The following is a 14,932-nucleotide window of genomic DNA, read 5'->3' as shown; positions in this document are numbered from 1 at the left end:
ACCGCGACCCGACCCCGGATAAGCGGGTGATAATGGATGGATGGATGGATCAATGTTCTCTTTCAATTCATTGTTTTTTATTAATTGGTAATTCATTAATATTAATTTACACAATTTAGTAAGAGAACAGCCAGCCATCTGAACATGAAACATGTGACATTTGTATAAAGACAAGCATACAATTTGTTAAAATGGCCAAGGTCATATCAGGAAACTTTGTAGAAAAGTATTAGGAAATGATAGGAGGATAGTGACCTTTACCCAGAAATCAAAATATTTTTTTATTGGCAAAGTATGTGAACACAAGGATTTTGATCATCTAAATTAATCTGTAAAGGACCAGAAACACTGAATACATGCATCAATGAAAGTCCACCTGACTACTTTTCATGTTTTATTATGATTGACAACGAGAAATTGCTGACGATAATAAAATGAACATGCTGTACATTTAAGGCATGTACAAGACATCAATGAGGTCCTGTACAACTCTTCAGGCACTTTAAGGCTTCAAGTTATTGGTCCCTACAAATGCTCTAACTATTTTATGGTTGATTTTGTATGTCTCTTCCATTAGTTTTAGATGCAATAATGTTCTTATTCTTTCTAGCAGATCATTTCTAGATACAATCAGATGCCATAAACACTGAACTTTTCAATGCTTTAGTCCCATAGTGCAAGCAGTATTCCAAACATTCCCATACAGCAGAGGGTTGTGGACAGGGATGGACCATCAGAGCCATTCAGGAAGTACTCAACCCGAGACCAGGACCCATTATTTGGCAACGGGTTCACTCCCAACGTCCAGCACATCAAGTTGTAGATGTCCACCGCTCGAATTGGAGCTGCCTGAAAGTTTTGCTTGAAGTCTGAATGAAATGAAGTAAATGTAATTAGATCCACATCTTAAACTAGCAAATACATGTGAATGTTGACAGTGGAAATGAACCGCAGAGCATGACTGACAATCTGAAATGTAAGAGTTGAAAGCTGAACTGCATACCACAAAGAGACAAGGAGCCAAAATACATTTCTATAGAAGCCGGAAGCTAAACTGTAATACTGTCAAAGGTGAACATTTAGATTAATCGTTAGACAGAAAGTAATATTTGGGTGGAAAACATCCTATTGTACTTTTAGAGCTAGATAGAGTTACTCTAAGGAACCTTTATTTTGAAATGTACGAGTTTCCTGTTAACATACAATAACCTTCTGACTGGCCCTTAGGTCTGCTGACTTTGTTTTAACTCAGTATTCTGAGAGAGTCCTGATTGGAGGTAGAAAGGGGCGTGTCCATTTACAATTTAATATCTGAAGCCAATGAAAGGAAGCTAAAACTGGTGAAAGAGGCCCTTTTCACAGCAGCCATATATTTACATGTCATTATTGATAACATGAACTGTTCCATTTAGGCCCTAGTATTCATTGTATGAATGGGTGAATGATGACAATAGTGTTAAAGCACTTTGTGTGTCTCTCTAGCAGCATTTAAAGGTTGCCGTGGGGATTTCTTGAGGTTTAGGTTTAAGTAACATTGGTGTTTCTGTCAGTTTTAGGCTCTTATGGACACGAGTCTGTTAGATTCTGTAGTAAAATGTCTGCGACCAGCACAAGATTCCCTATGTTTTGACCTGAAGTTATGCATTGGATAATCAAAACTTAATGGAACTTTACAATCACAAATGAGAGGCTTTGTTCTTTTGTTCAAATCTGCACTTCTGAGCAGCTTCCAGAACAGAAGCCATCCTACTGACAACATTATTTTCTCCAAATGTCTCAAGTTTTTTATTCCAAATTTAAAGCATGGATTTTTCTATGGTGTTCCTCAAGGTTTCTTCTTCTCTTTTTGGTCATTTCTTATCAATACTCAACATCTTATAAGACATGACACTTTACACTTTTACAATTAATTATGACAATGGATATCACTTCTCTGTGGCATACAATGCTGACCCCTAGAGATCCCCTGTCCCCCCTTAAAAAGACAAAAATGAGTCCATGCTGGTCTCACAGTTAAAGTTTTGCAGGATTGAGAATTTCTCCGATTCTAAGAACGTTGTAGAATTATTTTATTTGTTTGATATTTTAAAAAGAATAAGACGTAGAAAAAGTCAGAGCAGAATTATTATTATTTTTATATTGTTTTGCAGCTTAGAGTATGCAGAAGAAGTTAAAAAACTTCAAAAATAAGTGGTTGAAGAATTATGATTTGGATGACAATAGTGTTTAGTAATATCATATAATAATATAGTAATATAACATAATTAATTTTTTATATCATATAAATAGTAGTTTTTAACCTCTCAAACTAGAGATTATATTCATATTCTCCATCTGCCTCAAAGAGCACCCAGGACCCAGTCCAAACTGGGTTATGGTCACGTCTGTTTTAGATAGTGGCTCACAGGAGAGGGGTAGGGTTGCTTTATGACATCATAGGAATACAATAATGCACAGATTGTACTATTAAATATGAAATTGTTGTTACCAGGTCCAGTTGCCAAGAAAAACCCTCTCATGTCGAGGAACTCGTTGTCGTAACCATGCCAACCATTTTGCCATGCTGACGGTTCCCCAGAGTCGTTTTTCCAGTATGGGAGTTTTGCCTTGTTCTAGGGACACACAAACAACGCACACACTAAATGAGTCTAACAAAAGATAGAACAAAGTATGCAGGAAGATTGTATTGGCTGAAAGCACACCGATCCACATGTGATCCATTTAGCTACTAAAGGGACCTTTAGTCATCTACTTCTCCAAAGTCAAGCTTAAAGGGACCCCGCAGAGGTTTCTTTCCAACACACCTAAGTTAGAGCTACATTCAGTGTTACCTTAATGCATTGTGTATGTCTCAATGAAGTTACCTCGGCAATAAACCAGCCAGGATCAGCCACCAGAGTCAGGGGGGAAACGAACTTCCCTGTTTTGAAATGGAACCGTTCAGGGATGTCCTGTCTGGCATAGGCATGCATGTTAGGGACCTGGGTCAACGCGTCATACACCTGGAATGACACACACACACAAACACAATTTAATCATTTTAATAACTAACCCTCCACCTATCCCTCAATAACACATTCAGCACAAGCAGATATATATCCTTTATTAATGGACCCCTTCAGAGATTTTCAAACATATCTATAAAATCAACAAAAAAACCGACTGAGAACAATTGTTTTGTCCTCACATAGCTGGCGGCTCGGTCCCCGGTTCCTGGTAAATGCAGATGTAATAAAGTTTGAGGTTAAACTTGCTGTATAATTTTCAGCTTTTTTTTAAACCTGTGTGGATAAATTAATACTTTTGCTGTTATTGCCTGCATACTATTTGTATGGTTGTACAATCACACATATGCAGCTTTTGCTTTTATGATTTTCAAATGATTGACTGTGTTCTTGGCGGTTCACTCCTCTGGTCCATGACGATGTGTCCTTGTCCACCTCACCCCACATTGCTCCTGAAGGCTGTCCATGCACCATCTACTTTCACTGACCCTCCTATCGTAGTTGCTATGGAACTATACAGCATATAGAACTCCCTTATATGAGTGAGTGTTATCCATTGTGCAGATGTGTTATCTATATTGTGTCTATGTATTGTGTCCAGTTCATCCCCGCCAGTCAACAATAAAAGAAAGAAGATGTCGTGAACTGGACTAACTTTTCATCGACGCTTCACTCACTGCGACATGAATAAAGTTAAAGCAGCTGTTATTGTTTTCCCCTTGTTATGCGTACAGTCTTCCGTAAGTGAAACCCTTTGGATTGAGGTCATGTGACTGACTTGGCGAGTCAAGAACTGCGTTTGTCATAAAATGTCCTTGGTTCCCTTCAGTATGTGTACAAGGGAGTGTCTTCCCACTGGAAGAGTTCAAGTTCTCACCGATGTGAGGTCCCGGGACAGAAGACGTTGTATGTGTACATATTGTAAAGCCCTCTGAAGATAATTTGTCATGTGTGATGTTGAGCTATACTATATAAATGTAATTGAATCCAGTATCTCAAGTTTGTTCTTTATATTTATACGTTTATTTGTCAGGGGCTAAAAACATGATAGAGACGTCTTCAAATAGGACTTCTAGACAAGGCTAATTAGCAACCCGTCTTTGGTTAGGCTTTTCTGTTTAAAAGGTGGTCAGGTGATTTGGTAATGATAGAGATGGTTCAGCCGTAGAGATAAGGGGAGGAGCTCACAGGAGAGCCATTGCTCCTCCCCTATCTGATCAGGACGCCTCCTGGGGGCCGGCCATTGAAGGCTTTCTGGGCATGTCTAACTGGTAGGAGACCCCGTGCATACCTGTGATGCATAACTGTAATGATCTCTCTTTTCATCCTGCATCTCCTTACATATGTGCTTCATGTAAAAAGCAGCTTAGGAGCTAAGTCAATGCATTGTCAACAGACCAACGCTCTACCAGAGAAATCTAGTTGGGAAATCTAGTTATAAGTAAGCCAGTTACTTAAATGTATGATAATACATTGATGGTTTCACTTTAAATCAATTATGCTGGAGTACAAAGACAAAAAGTACAAAAAGTGATATGTCGCATTCAAATTTCTTCCAAATCCTACACTATGTATTTTTCTGCTTAATGTCATCGTTGTCCAGAGGGTGTAGAAAACATCTGTTCTCTTGGAGTCACTAGCATCAGGAGGGCACAGCCAACCCAGAGATGAATCATAAAGAGACAATCAACTTCTATCAAATGTTGGTGACTCTGGCCATGCTTTGTATCCCACCAAGTTATGCATGAAAAGTATGGAATAAAACATTTTACCTTCAGAAATTATGCTACTATTGACGGAGTCTTATTTCTCATCTCACCAAACAAACAACTATTTTAAACAAATGCATTTTTTGTCCTCCTTCTAGGAAAAAGTCTTCGTAGAATTAAGAACTGCTTGTTTCGGTAACAGCACATATGCAGTGAGGGCTCTCAACTCCTCCTCATCAGTTCAGTCATCAGCTGAACATGAAACGTGTCTCTTAATGCACCCAGCACTTATTTTAAAATCTACAAATAATTCCCTTTTGACATAACTCCATCTGTAGACAGAGCTCTTGCACACACAGCTCAGTTATTTTGTATATGAAGATGTGGGGATCAAATAAGTATCAACATCATCAGAAACATCGGTTTGGCAGCGATTGTCAGCCAAATTGTTATTTGAAACATCGGTATTAACCCACAATTTCACAATCGGCGCATCCCTCCATGTAAGGAATGTATTGTTCTCTCTAAAGGCAGTCTCTCCTGACATATATTGTAATATTTAATAAAAGTATGACCACACAGACATGTTGTTTTTGCTTCTTTTCAGGGGTCCAAGTCTTAATTAGGGGGTTCAGACCTCCCCAATCCCTCCCCAAGCGGTCATTAAAAGAACCAGAGCCTTTACTGGTTCATCAGCCATGAACAAAGCCAATGAAAGGACATTCTGATCGTGGCCTCACCTCTTGGTACTTGTCATCTTTGGGCCACAGACTGACTACTGGTCCTCTGTCCATCATCTTGACAATAGCTGACATGTTGATGTACTTGTCCAGCTCGATGACCTTCTCCATCCACTGGATCTTTGTCATGCCATGGTCTGAAAATAGCATGATGTTCAGCTGGTTCACCATGTTCTTCTCCTGAAAGCATCACAAGAGACAGCAACAGATGGACCATGAGCTGCATGGCAGGAAGAGCAGTAGTAGCTATAATTGTCGTAACAATAGAAGGGATATTACTGACTTTGATTTTGCTGCTGAGTGTCTGCATAGCAAGATCCAGTCGTTGGACAGCTGTTCTGACCTGATGAGACTCTGGACCAAAGTGATGGCCCTCCACATCTATTTTCTCATAATATATTGCTGCCATGGCTGCTTCGCCTGAGCTACGCGCACACACACACACACACACACACACACACACACACACACACACACACACACACACACACACACACACACACACACACACACACACACACACACACACACACACACACACACACACACACACACACACACACACACACACACACACACACGCACACACACGCACACACACACACACACACACACACACACACACACACACACTTTTAGGTATCTACTGCTATCATTGTTTATATTTTAATAGTTACATCACTGTCACATGAAAACAAACCTAGACCTTCCAGGCTGTGTGAAGGTTCAGAACTATATGGTTTTGAGAATACCATCTACAGGACATCTTTATTAGTAATTGTTCTCCAACAGTTTGTCTGATGGACTTGTGGAGGTAAAAGCTACCTGGTGCTGATACTTATGTCATCGTCACTGAGAATGTGAGAATACCATCTACCATGTACAGGGGGACTGTGGGTCAGTGGTTAGCAGGGCCGTCTTTCAATCAGAGGATCGGCGGTTCGCTCCGCTGCTCCATGTCCATGTGTCCTTGGGCAAGACACTTAACCCTGAATGGCTCCCGTAGCTGTTCTACGGTGTGTGAATGTAAGTCAGCTAAATGTAATGTTTTGTCCATATCCATAAACTTTGCTGTTCTGCTGTTATAGAAATGTCCGAACTAGTCACTAGCTCTCCATTTGTTCATAGACCCTCCTCCTCTAAAGAGTTTAGCCTGTGGACTTATGGGAAATGATGTTTGTTAAGGCCACTAAACTTTTACATTTGGAACAAACAGCTAATCTTTACACAGCCTCCCGTTGAAAAAGGCTCTGTGCCAAGGCAGAATCTTCAGAAATTTCTGGATCAGAACCCTTCGGCTCTCTCTGGGTTAAATAACTAATATTTGTGGCTATGCTTTTGCTGCGTTTTCCCAGCTAACATTTTTACTGTCATGGTCAAGTCTCAAGTTGACAGTTCTTTTCCATGTCAGGAAAGCCATGGATCAAGGACATCGTTGTGTTCTCACCTCAGGACATTGAGAGCATTCCCTATTGACTCGGTGAGGTTTTTCTCTGATGGGTTGTAGACATATTCCTCACAGAATGATGGACGGACACTCAGAATCTCCACTTCACAGCCTGAAGACAAACAAGAGATTGCTGCATTATTTATAGTTTTTAGAATTGTTAACATTACAAATAGTAGCACATAGGCCTTGAAGTTAGTTCTCACCCCAATCTTAAACGTTATCATTGGGGATTTGTGCTCATGTCGCTGACCAGTCGAGCCAGACAACGTTGGAATCACAACATTGTCCGGCTTATTTCATCAGTTAATGTGTAATGTTATGCAAGTGAAACCCTTTGGATTGAGGTCATGTGACTGACTTGGCGAGTCAAGAACTGCGTTTGTCATAAAATGTCCTTGGTTCCCTTCAGTATGTGTACAAGGGAGTGTCTTCCCACTGGAAGAGTTCAAGTTCTCACCGATGTGAGGTCCCGGGACAGAAGACGTTGTATGTGTACATATTGTAAAGCCCTCTGAAGATAATTTGTCATGTGTGATGTTGAGCTATACTATATAAATGTAATTGAATCCAGTATCTCAAGTTTGTTCTTTATATTTATACGTTTATTTGTCAGGGGCTAAAAACATGATAGAGACGTCTTCAAATAGGACTTCTAGACAAGGCTAATTAGCAACCCGTCTTTGGTTAGGCTTTTCTGTTTAAAAAGATACTTTTTTTAAATTATTGCCCAGAGTCCATTGCCCAGACGTCCGGATGAAGACCAGCCGTCTTATGTTCCAGCCCTCATCCGTGGTCAGGTGAGTTGGGTAATAAAAAAAGAAAGAATAAGATCCAAGTGGTTGAAGTGAGTTTGTAGTTCAATGCTGACCATCTTAACAAATAGAACAAGATTTAATTGCACTTTGTATACGAGAGGACTTTGAACTTCTCCAGCATACTCCTATAACAGCTCACATGCTCATATGTTTTGCCTGTGGAACATCCGGTAGATGTGTGGTGTAAGAAAATGCAAATTTGAACTATAACGACCTTTTCTCAAGGTTTTTTTATTAATAAAATCTGGAAAAGTTGGCATCATAGTCCTGGAGGATATAGTGTAAATGGGAGAAATACACTTTATTCACTTCATACACTTAACTTTGAAAATACAGTATAATAGTGATATATACACTGCTGGTCAAAGGTTTGGGGTCACCTGGTATGTTGATGTTTTTTCTGTCTTTCAATGATGACTATTTTAGACACAAAAATAGTATACACTGAATGTATTATTATTTATATTTGTAATAGTTTTGGCCCCAAAAGAATTACTTGAACAAAACGTCCCCACATGCCAGGGGAGAATACTGAAAACTATTTCCCCCCAAATACCCTCCGTTTTTGTATTTGCATAAATGACTGAAGCTCATTCGTGAAACACAACGATGCTTTTGAGCTCTAAATATGTTGGGCAGTCGACTCAGTGGTGGGATTGAATAGTTTTACACTGTGATTTGTTTCTCCATATTTTGTCCATCTGATATTCATTGTTCCAATTCCAAATTTTGCTAACCTTCTATTTGTATTGTGATATTTAAATAATATCTGTTAATATTAACACACCTGTTAATATTCCATCCAGGCATTTTTGTGCCTGGATGGAACGTATTGCTTTTTAAATCTGCACTTTTTGATGGAAGGCTTCCAATTAATGTGTGGCAGGTGACCCCAAACTTTTGACTGGCACAGGGATATATATATATATATATATATATATATATATATATATATATATATATATATATATATATATATATATATATATATATATATATATATGGGGGTCATGGGAGTTTGTCCATCCAGACATCATTTGGTTGTAGTAGTCATATGGGGCGACTGTGGGTCAGTGGTTAGCAGGTCCGTCTTTTAATCAGGGGGTTGGTGGTTCAATCCCCGCCCTAGTCGATGTGTCCTTGAGCAAGACACTTAACCCTGAGTTGTTCCCTGTAGTTGTTCTACAGTGTATGACTGTAAGTCGCTTTGGATAAAAGCGTCAGCTAAATGTATTTACCAAAAGAATGAGACTATGTAGGGGTTAAGAGCTCCGAGGAAAGCTGTTGCTCCTTTGTGTCAAAAGAGGTCAGTTGAGGTGATGTGGGCATCGGATCAGGATACCTCCTGGGAGCATTTCCTCTGTTTCCTGTACCAATACTGGTAGAATACGTTATCTAATCTGCCTTGAGGAGCTGGGGAAAGGGACTTCTTGACCACCTTGCTTGTGCTGTTTCCACAGGGACCCGGGCCTGGACTAGTGGCAGGAAATGGATGGATAGATGCTTTGTGACTGTACTTGAATATGACAACCTTTTGTTGCTTCAGTCTTGAGCAATAGAGTTTGTGACTGAGTGATGTAAACAAGCCGTTCTCTGACTGTATTCTTAAGGTAAATGTTCCATAATATGCCCTTAACTAATAATGAACTGATACTGATTATCAGATTTGTGAAAAATCACCAATACAATAAATGTTAGTCTTCAGTCTCTTCTTCAGCACATCTGAATACCTTTCCACCATTCATTTGGATGGGTCTCCAATGAGGGGGCTTCTCCTTCTTGGGTCAGCGTGTTCCACCATTATATAGCTTATTTTTTCTTTAACCATACAACAAACTTTCAAATGATTGTTTTTTATTATATTTTTTAATAAACTGTATAACTAATAACCGGTCGATTAACTGTCAGAAGAGCATGTGATCCACAATAACAAAGGCAGACAGCTTCAGGTGAGTGTTCATGTTAACAATGGGTGTGCTTACCAGGCCAGTAGTACATGAAAACCTTCTTTCCCAGTTTCTGCAGGGTGACCCATAATGGCTCTGATCCATCCCACCAGAGAGGCAACCGACTGTCAAGGTTGGTCCCAATCAGAAATTCCTTGTTGGAGGCTTCATCCCACATGTAGTTTCCAGTAATCTGATGAATGTCACAGTGACGACCTGACAACAATAAACAAAAAGCATTTGAAAAAGCAGTTTTAGTATCCAAAGCCTGATATTATTTCTCTGAGCCAAAATAGTTCCATTGTTGTCCAAAATCAGTTATCCACACTTTACCATGAAATACTGAATTTGTCCTTAAGGAGAGAGAGAGAAGAGGAGAGAGGTGCTCAGTGTATCCTAAAACATCCCCCAGTGGCCTATAAGCCTATAGCAGCATATCAAGGGGCTGGACCAGGGCAAACCTGATTCAGCCCTAACTATAAGCACTATCAAACAGGAAAGTCTTAAGTCTATTCTTGAATGAGGTGACTGTGTCTGCCTCCCGGACTGAAAGTGGAAGCTGGTTCCATAAAAGAGGAGCTTGATAACTGAAGGCTCTGGCTCCCATCCTACTTTTTAGGACTCTAGGAACCACAAGTAGTACCACATTTAGTGAGCGCAGCTCTCTAGTGGGGCAATATGGTACTACAAGCTCCTTAAGATATGATGGTGCATCACCAATCAAGGCTTTGTAGGTGAGGAGAAGAATTTTAAATGTGATTCTTGATTTTACAGGGAGCCAGTGCAGCGCAGCTAATACAGGAGTCATGTGTCTCTTTTCTTAGTTTTTGTGAGTACATGAGCTGCAGCATTCTGGATCAACTGGAGGGACTTAAGAGACTTATTAGAGCAGCCTGATAATAAGGAGTTGCAGTAATCTAGTCTGGAAGTAACAAACGCGTGAACCAGTTTTTCTGCATTTTTTTGAGACAAGATGTGTCTGATTTTTGAAATGTTACGTAGATGAAAAAATGCAGTCCTTGAGATTTGATTAACGTGGGAGTTAAAGGACATCAAAGGGATCAAGCAATACTGACTGGCACAGGTATAGGGAAGGTGTCAATGAACTATGTGTGTGTGTGCGCGTGTGTGTGTGTGTGTGTGTGTGTGTCCTGCCAGTGATTCTTTCAATAAGAGAATGTGCTCTATCAAAACACACATCAGCACATCGCCAGGGGGCAGGCTCCAAAACTCGCATCCCATTGGCCAGGATGGGCTTTTGTTTATGGAGCTTAGTAAAATAGAGGACATCAACTCAAAGGCATGCATGAGTCACACATACACACATGCCTCTTCCTCTACTCACTAGGTTATTTATCAAATAATCTATTTTGATAATTGCATCATAAGTGTCAATAATTTATGATTTTCAGAACATTGCAAAATTATCAGATTATGCTGTAATGTAGCTGCTGATTGTGGTGGAAATGTATCATATGGTTTTAGTGTAGGTGTAACTTGTATTGCTGAATTCTGAAAACACAGAGCCAGTTCATCCTGACCTCGGGGCCATCGATAGGGTCAGATAACAAAGTGGATCTTGTTATTCGTTTCTGTACTTTCTTCTCCTTCTCACGCGCTGTTCCAGGGCCTGGGGGGGGGGGATATGACTAATGTGTATAAAACTCTGTTCAACTTTTTTTCTGTGTTAGACCTCCGAGCCATTTGTGGTGAAGAGCTCTGTCCATTAAATTGAATATTCTAAGTTCGATAAATGCAAAAAGACATTTAAGTGTTTCACATCGCATTTGTTTTCTCTAAAGGAGATGGAAAAGGTTCATTTCCACAACTAGCTCAACTGTGGACGAGACTAAAACATGCTTCTACATTAGTGGTGTGATAACATGAACCTACACAACTTCCTCTGTCATTATAGTTATGAGTTATGTGTTGCCCAAAGACTTTGTGTCAAACGGCTGTTTGGTCCTTTCCACCAAGCTATCTTCTGACAAGCTCCAGTGTTGTCATCTGAATTCAAAACCATTTTAAGATCCATCCATCCATTTTCAATACCACTTATCCTCATTAGGGTCGCGGGGCGCTGGAGCCTATCCCAGCTGACATAGGGCGAAGGCAGGGGACACCCTGGACAGGCCGCCAGTCCATCGAGGGCACATGTAGGGACATACAACCATTCACTCTCACATTCACACCTATGGGACATTTAGAGATCAATTAACCTGCAGCATGTCTTTGGACTGTGGGAGGAAGCCGGAGAGCCCGGAGAGAACCCACGCTGCCACGGGGAGAACATGCAAACTCCACACAGAAGGACCGCTCCGACCGGGAATTGAACCCTCGGCCCTCTTGCTGTGAGGCGACAGTGCTAGCCACTACACCACCGTGCAGCCATCATTATAGTTATGAGTTATGTGTTGCCCAAAGACTTTGTGTCAAACGGCTGTTTGGTCCTTTCCACCAAGCTATCTTCTGACAAGCTCCAGTGTTGTCATCTGAATTCAAAACCATTTTAAGATGGAAAAGACAAATGTGAGTGTGTCAACTGAATGTTGGAAAGAAGAGAATATAGAGATATAAGACAAATAGAATCTATGTCTGACTTGCGGTTGTCTCAACCTGATTCTCCCCCAACATCTTCTGCATAAAAGCAGAGACAGCAGCACCATCTCCGGCACATGACAGCTTAGCACATGCCGAGGCTCATGACCCGGTTACAACATGTTGGCCGTGTCTGAAAGAAGAAGTCTGTCTGTGGGAAACGAGATAACGTGCAGTATTCAAAATCTATACTTCCATATTTGTTGCCAAATATACACTGGACTGGACTACCTTCGGCACGGCAGGACTAGCGTCTGTCTGCTCTGCTCCTCCAGAACACTGGGGCAGCAGCAGTTCTATGTCCTACAGGGCCGGGGGAAGTGGAATATACAGCAGATCAGAAGTGAAACAGCTGAGCCACTCACGATGGAACATAACAATGTTGAAAGGAGGTTCTGAACCTAAGGATTAACATGCCTCAGTGGTAACATATTGAAGCATAAAACAGAGATATAACCAATCAGACTGGTGTGTGTAGAAGTGTGTATGGTCCTTTTTAGCAGCCTGGCATCATCTGCATGTGATGTAATTAAAGTGAACACAGCTGATGCATAATGGCAGTTTCTGGTTTTATCTATCTCAAATATCTGTCTTGCAGGGGTTAATGAACTGAGCTGAAAGGAGGGTTTTTGGGGATAAAGTAGCAACAGATTCTATAATCTCACTATACAATACAGACTGGTGTTCTTGCAATACATACATATTTCACGTTACACTTTAAAGTAATTTAAATAGTTGATTAAAATGTTTTCCCCATAAGACTCATATTTGAGTATTGAGTTTTAAAAGTTCTCAAGTCCACATTCAGAGAATAGCCATGAATATCTGTAGATATATGGAGTAATGTACCCCCGAGCAGAGAAGGACGTCCCCCTCTGCCTCTGTGTGTGTTGTCATCAAAGCTTCTCTGTGCTTTGTTGGCGTAACCAAGTTTTAGTAAGTTAGTCTCTGTCCAGCTCATGGCCACCACTCTGCAACCCGCCCATCCCCCACAGGTAAACACTGGGAGCTCTGTTGCGTTGTTAGCGCTGTTAGCTGCTAGTCGCCGGCTCAGCTATCTCCATTTTGAGAGCCGTTTGGAGGCAATAAGATATGCTCGGAATTCCATATAGTCAATCTGACGGACAGACATATATGAAGACGTGTCCAGCACACAGGTTATTTGTAAATCTTGAAATCGTCCCTAGAGCTAGTAGTAGAGATTAGTTTCCTGTTATTGGGTGTCGGTGCCGTCTGTACATACAAACAAAAAGTCCACATATATAATTATATGTGGACTATTAATATTAATCAGAAATATTCTGTAGGTATTCCTGTGCCTTCACTTCTTTTCTGTGTGTAAAGGAAGCTACTGGTCTCAGTCCAGCTCCTGACAACATATTCATAACAAGGCGGCCCCGCTGTTGCTGTGTAATCATGCACAGGCAACATTCTGCATGAGTGGTCCCAAGGAGGACAATATTGTCCAACACAGTTAGTGTCATTTCATTTTGGCCTGACTGAGCAAATACACACAGCTTTTGATCTCTGATCTCAGCCAACAGCTTCAGTTCTCAGAGGCGCCGTTTCAGCAAAAGATGAGAGTCAAACTTCATGTCCTGCATTCTGGTGAATGTGTGCACCAATTTAAGTTAGAAAATATAAAGGTAAAACACTAAATTCAGACGGCAGGTGACAATTCAAAATATCAAAATGTAATGGAATCTCTTTGCTCTGACTAAGCACACTGCATTGTTTCGAACTTATCAAAATACACTAGCAATAATACTTCATCAGAATCAGAATTGCCTAACAGGCTGTTAGCCACTTCCCTTTAGCCGCTTCCCTTTCAAGAGACAATGCAGACAAACTCAACATTTAAGGAAGGCAAAGAGGTTTCAACTCTCCCTTGACGTCCTTAGATGTCACATGACCAACCTTCAGACTGCAGTTAAAGAGGAAATGAGCGTTTAAAAGGCGTACTGCCCTCTGCCAGTCCCTGCAGCTCATCAAGTATTAGTTGCTCATTGACCAGTGGTGTTTTAAGTCCTCATCCTCGTGTGTGAGCTAAATCAAAATGTGTGTTAAAAATCTGTAAAGACAGTGTTGCAACATCATGACGTGTCTGGACGAGGCTGAATGAAGGTGACACCGGACACACAGACAGACACACAAATAAGGTGCATCACAAGTCTCTTAATTGCATCTCTGTTTCCCTCACTTGCATCTTCATGCGAAGAGAGAGGAAATGAGGAAATATGTTTTAAGATAAATGAGATGTTCTTTCCACAGCTGGATCAGCTGTTAGTCGGCTTGTCGAGCGTTTAAACACTTCCTGGAAGCCCGCTCTCGTGCCTCCCCGATCAAGGGTACATTCCAAGTCTCTTAATTGTTGTTTCCTCGCTCCTCGCTTGATCCGGAAGTTGTTCTGCTCCGCCATATTGACGGAAGTTGTTCTGCTCCGCCATATTGACGGACGTTGTTCTGCTCCGCCATATTGACGGAAGGCCATATTGACGGAAGGCCATATTGACGGAAGGCCATATTGACGGACGTTGTTCTGCTCCGCCATATTGACGGACGTCCCAAAGCTCTTATTCTGCTCTGAGAGCGAGGAGCGAGGAGGGATCGAGGAGGAGCCATGATCGAGGAGACACGGGCACAGGCTTCCAGGACGTGTTTTAACACTC

The 14,932-nt window shown here is 41.0% G+C and overlaps 1 protein-coding gene across 1 annotated transcript in view; it reads right to left on the bottom strand.

Annotated features, from left to right (window-relative positions):
* Positions 1-256: 256 nt before the first annotated feature.
* Positions 257-14,932, bottom strand: part of enpp6 (ectonucleotide pyrophosphatase/phosphodiesterase 6) — a 20,050-nt gene continuing 5,374 nt past the window's right edge. The window contains exons 2-8 of the mRNA XM_034543502.1: positions 9,702-9,881; positions 6,902-7,013; positions 5,738-5,879; positions 5,455-5,634; positions 2,865-3,002; positions 2,489-2,612; positions 257-869 (exon numbers count right to left, since the gene is read on the bottom strand). Coding sequence (XP_034399393.1) covers positions 664-869; positions 2,489-2,612; positions 2,865-3,002; positions 5,455-5,634; positions 5,738-5,879; positions 6,902-7,013; positions 9,702-9,881 — 1,082 coding nt within the window. The 3' untranslated portion in view covers positions 257-663. The remainder of the gene's footprint in view (positions 870-2,488; positions 2,613-2,864; positions 3,003-5,454; positions 5,635-5,737; positions 5,880-6,901; positions 7,014-9,701; positions 9,882-14,932) is intronic.

This window comes from Cyclopterus lumpus, chromosome 10 (genome assembly GCF_009769545.1).
Source record: "Cyclopterus lumpus isolate fCycLum1 chromosome 10, fCycLum1.pri, whole genome shotgun sequence".
NCBI classification, from domain to species: domain Eukaryota; kingdom Metazoa; phylum Chordata; class Actinopteri; order Perciformes; family Cyclopteridae; genus Cyclopterus; species Cyclopterus lumpus.
The sequence above is the reverse complement of the archived record's forward strand: the minus strand, read 5'-3'. Positions and strand labels throughout refer to the sequence as shown.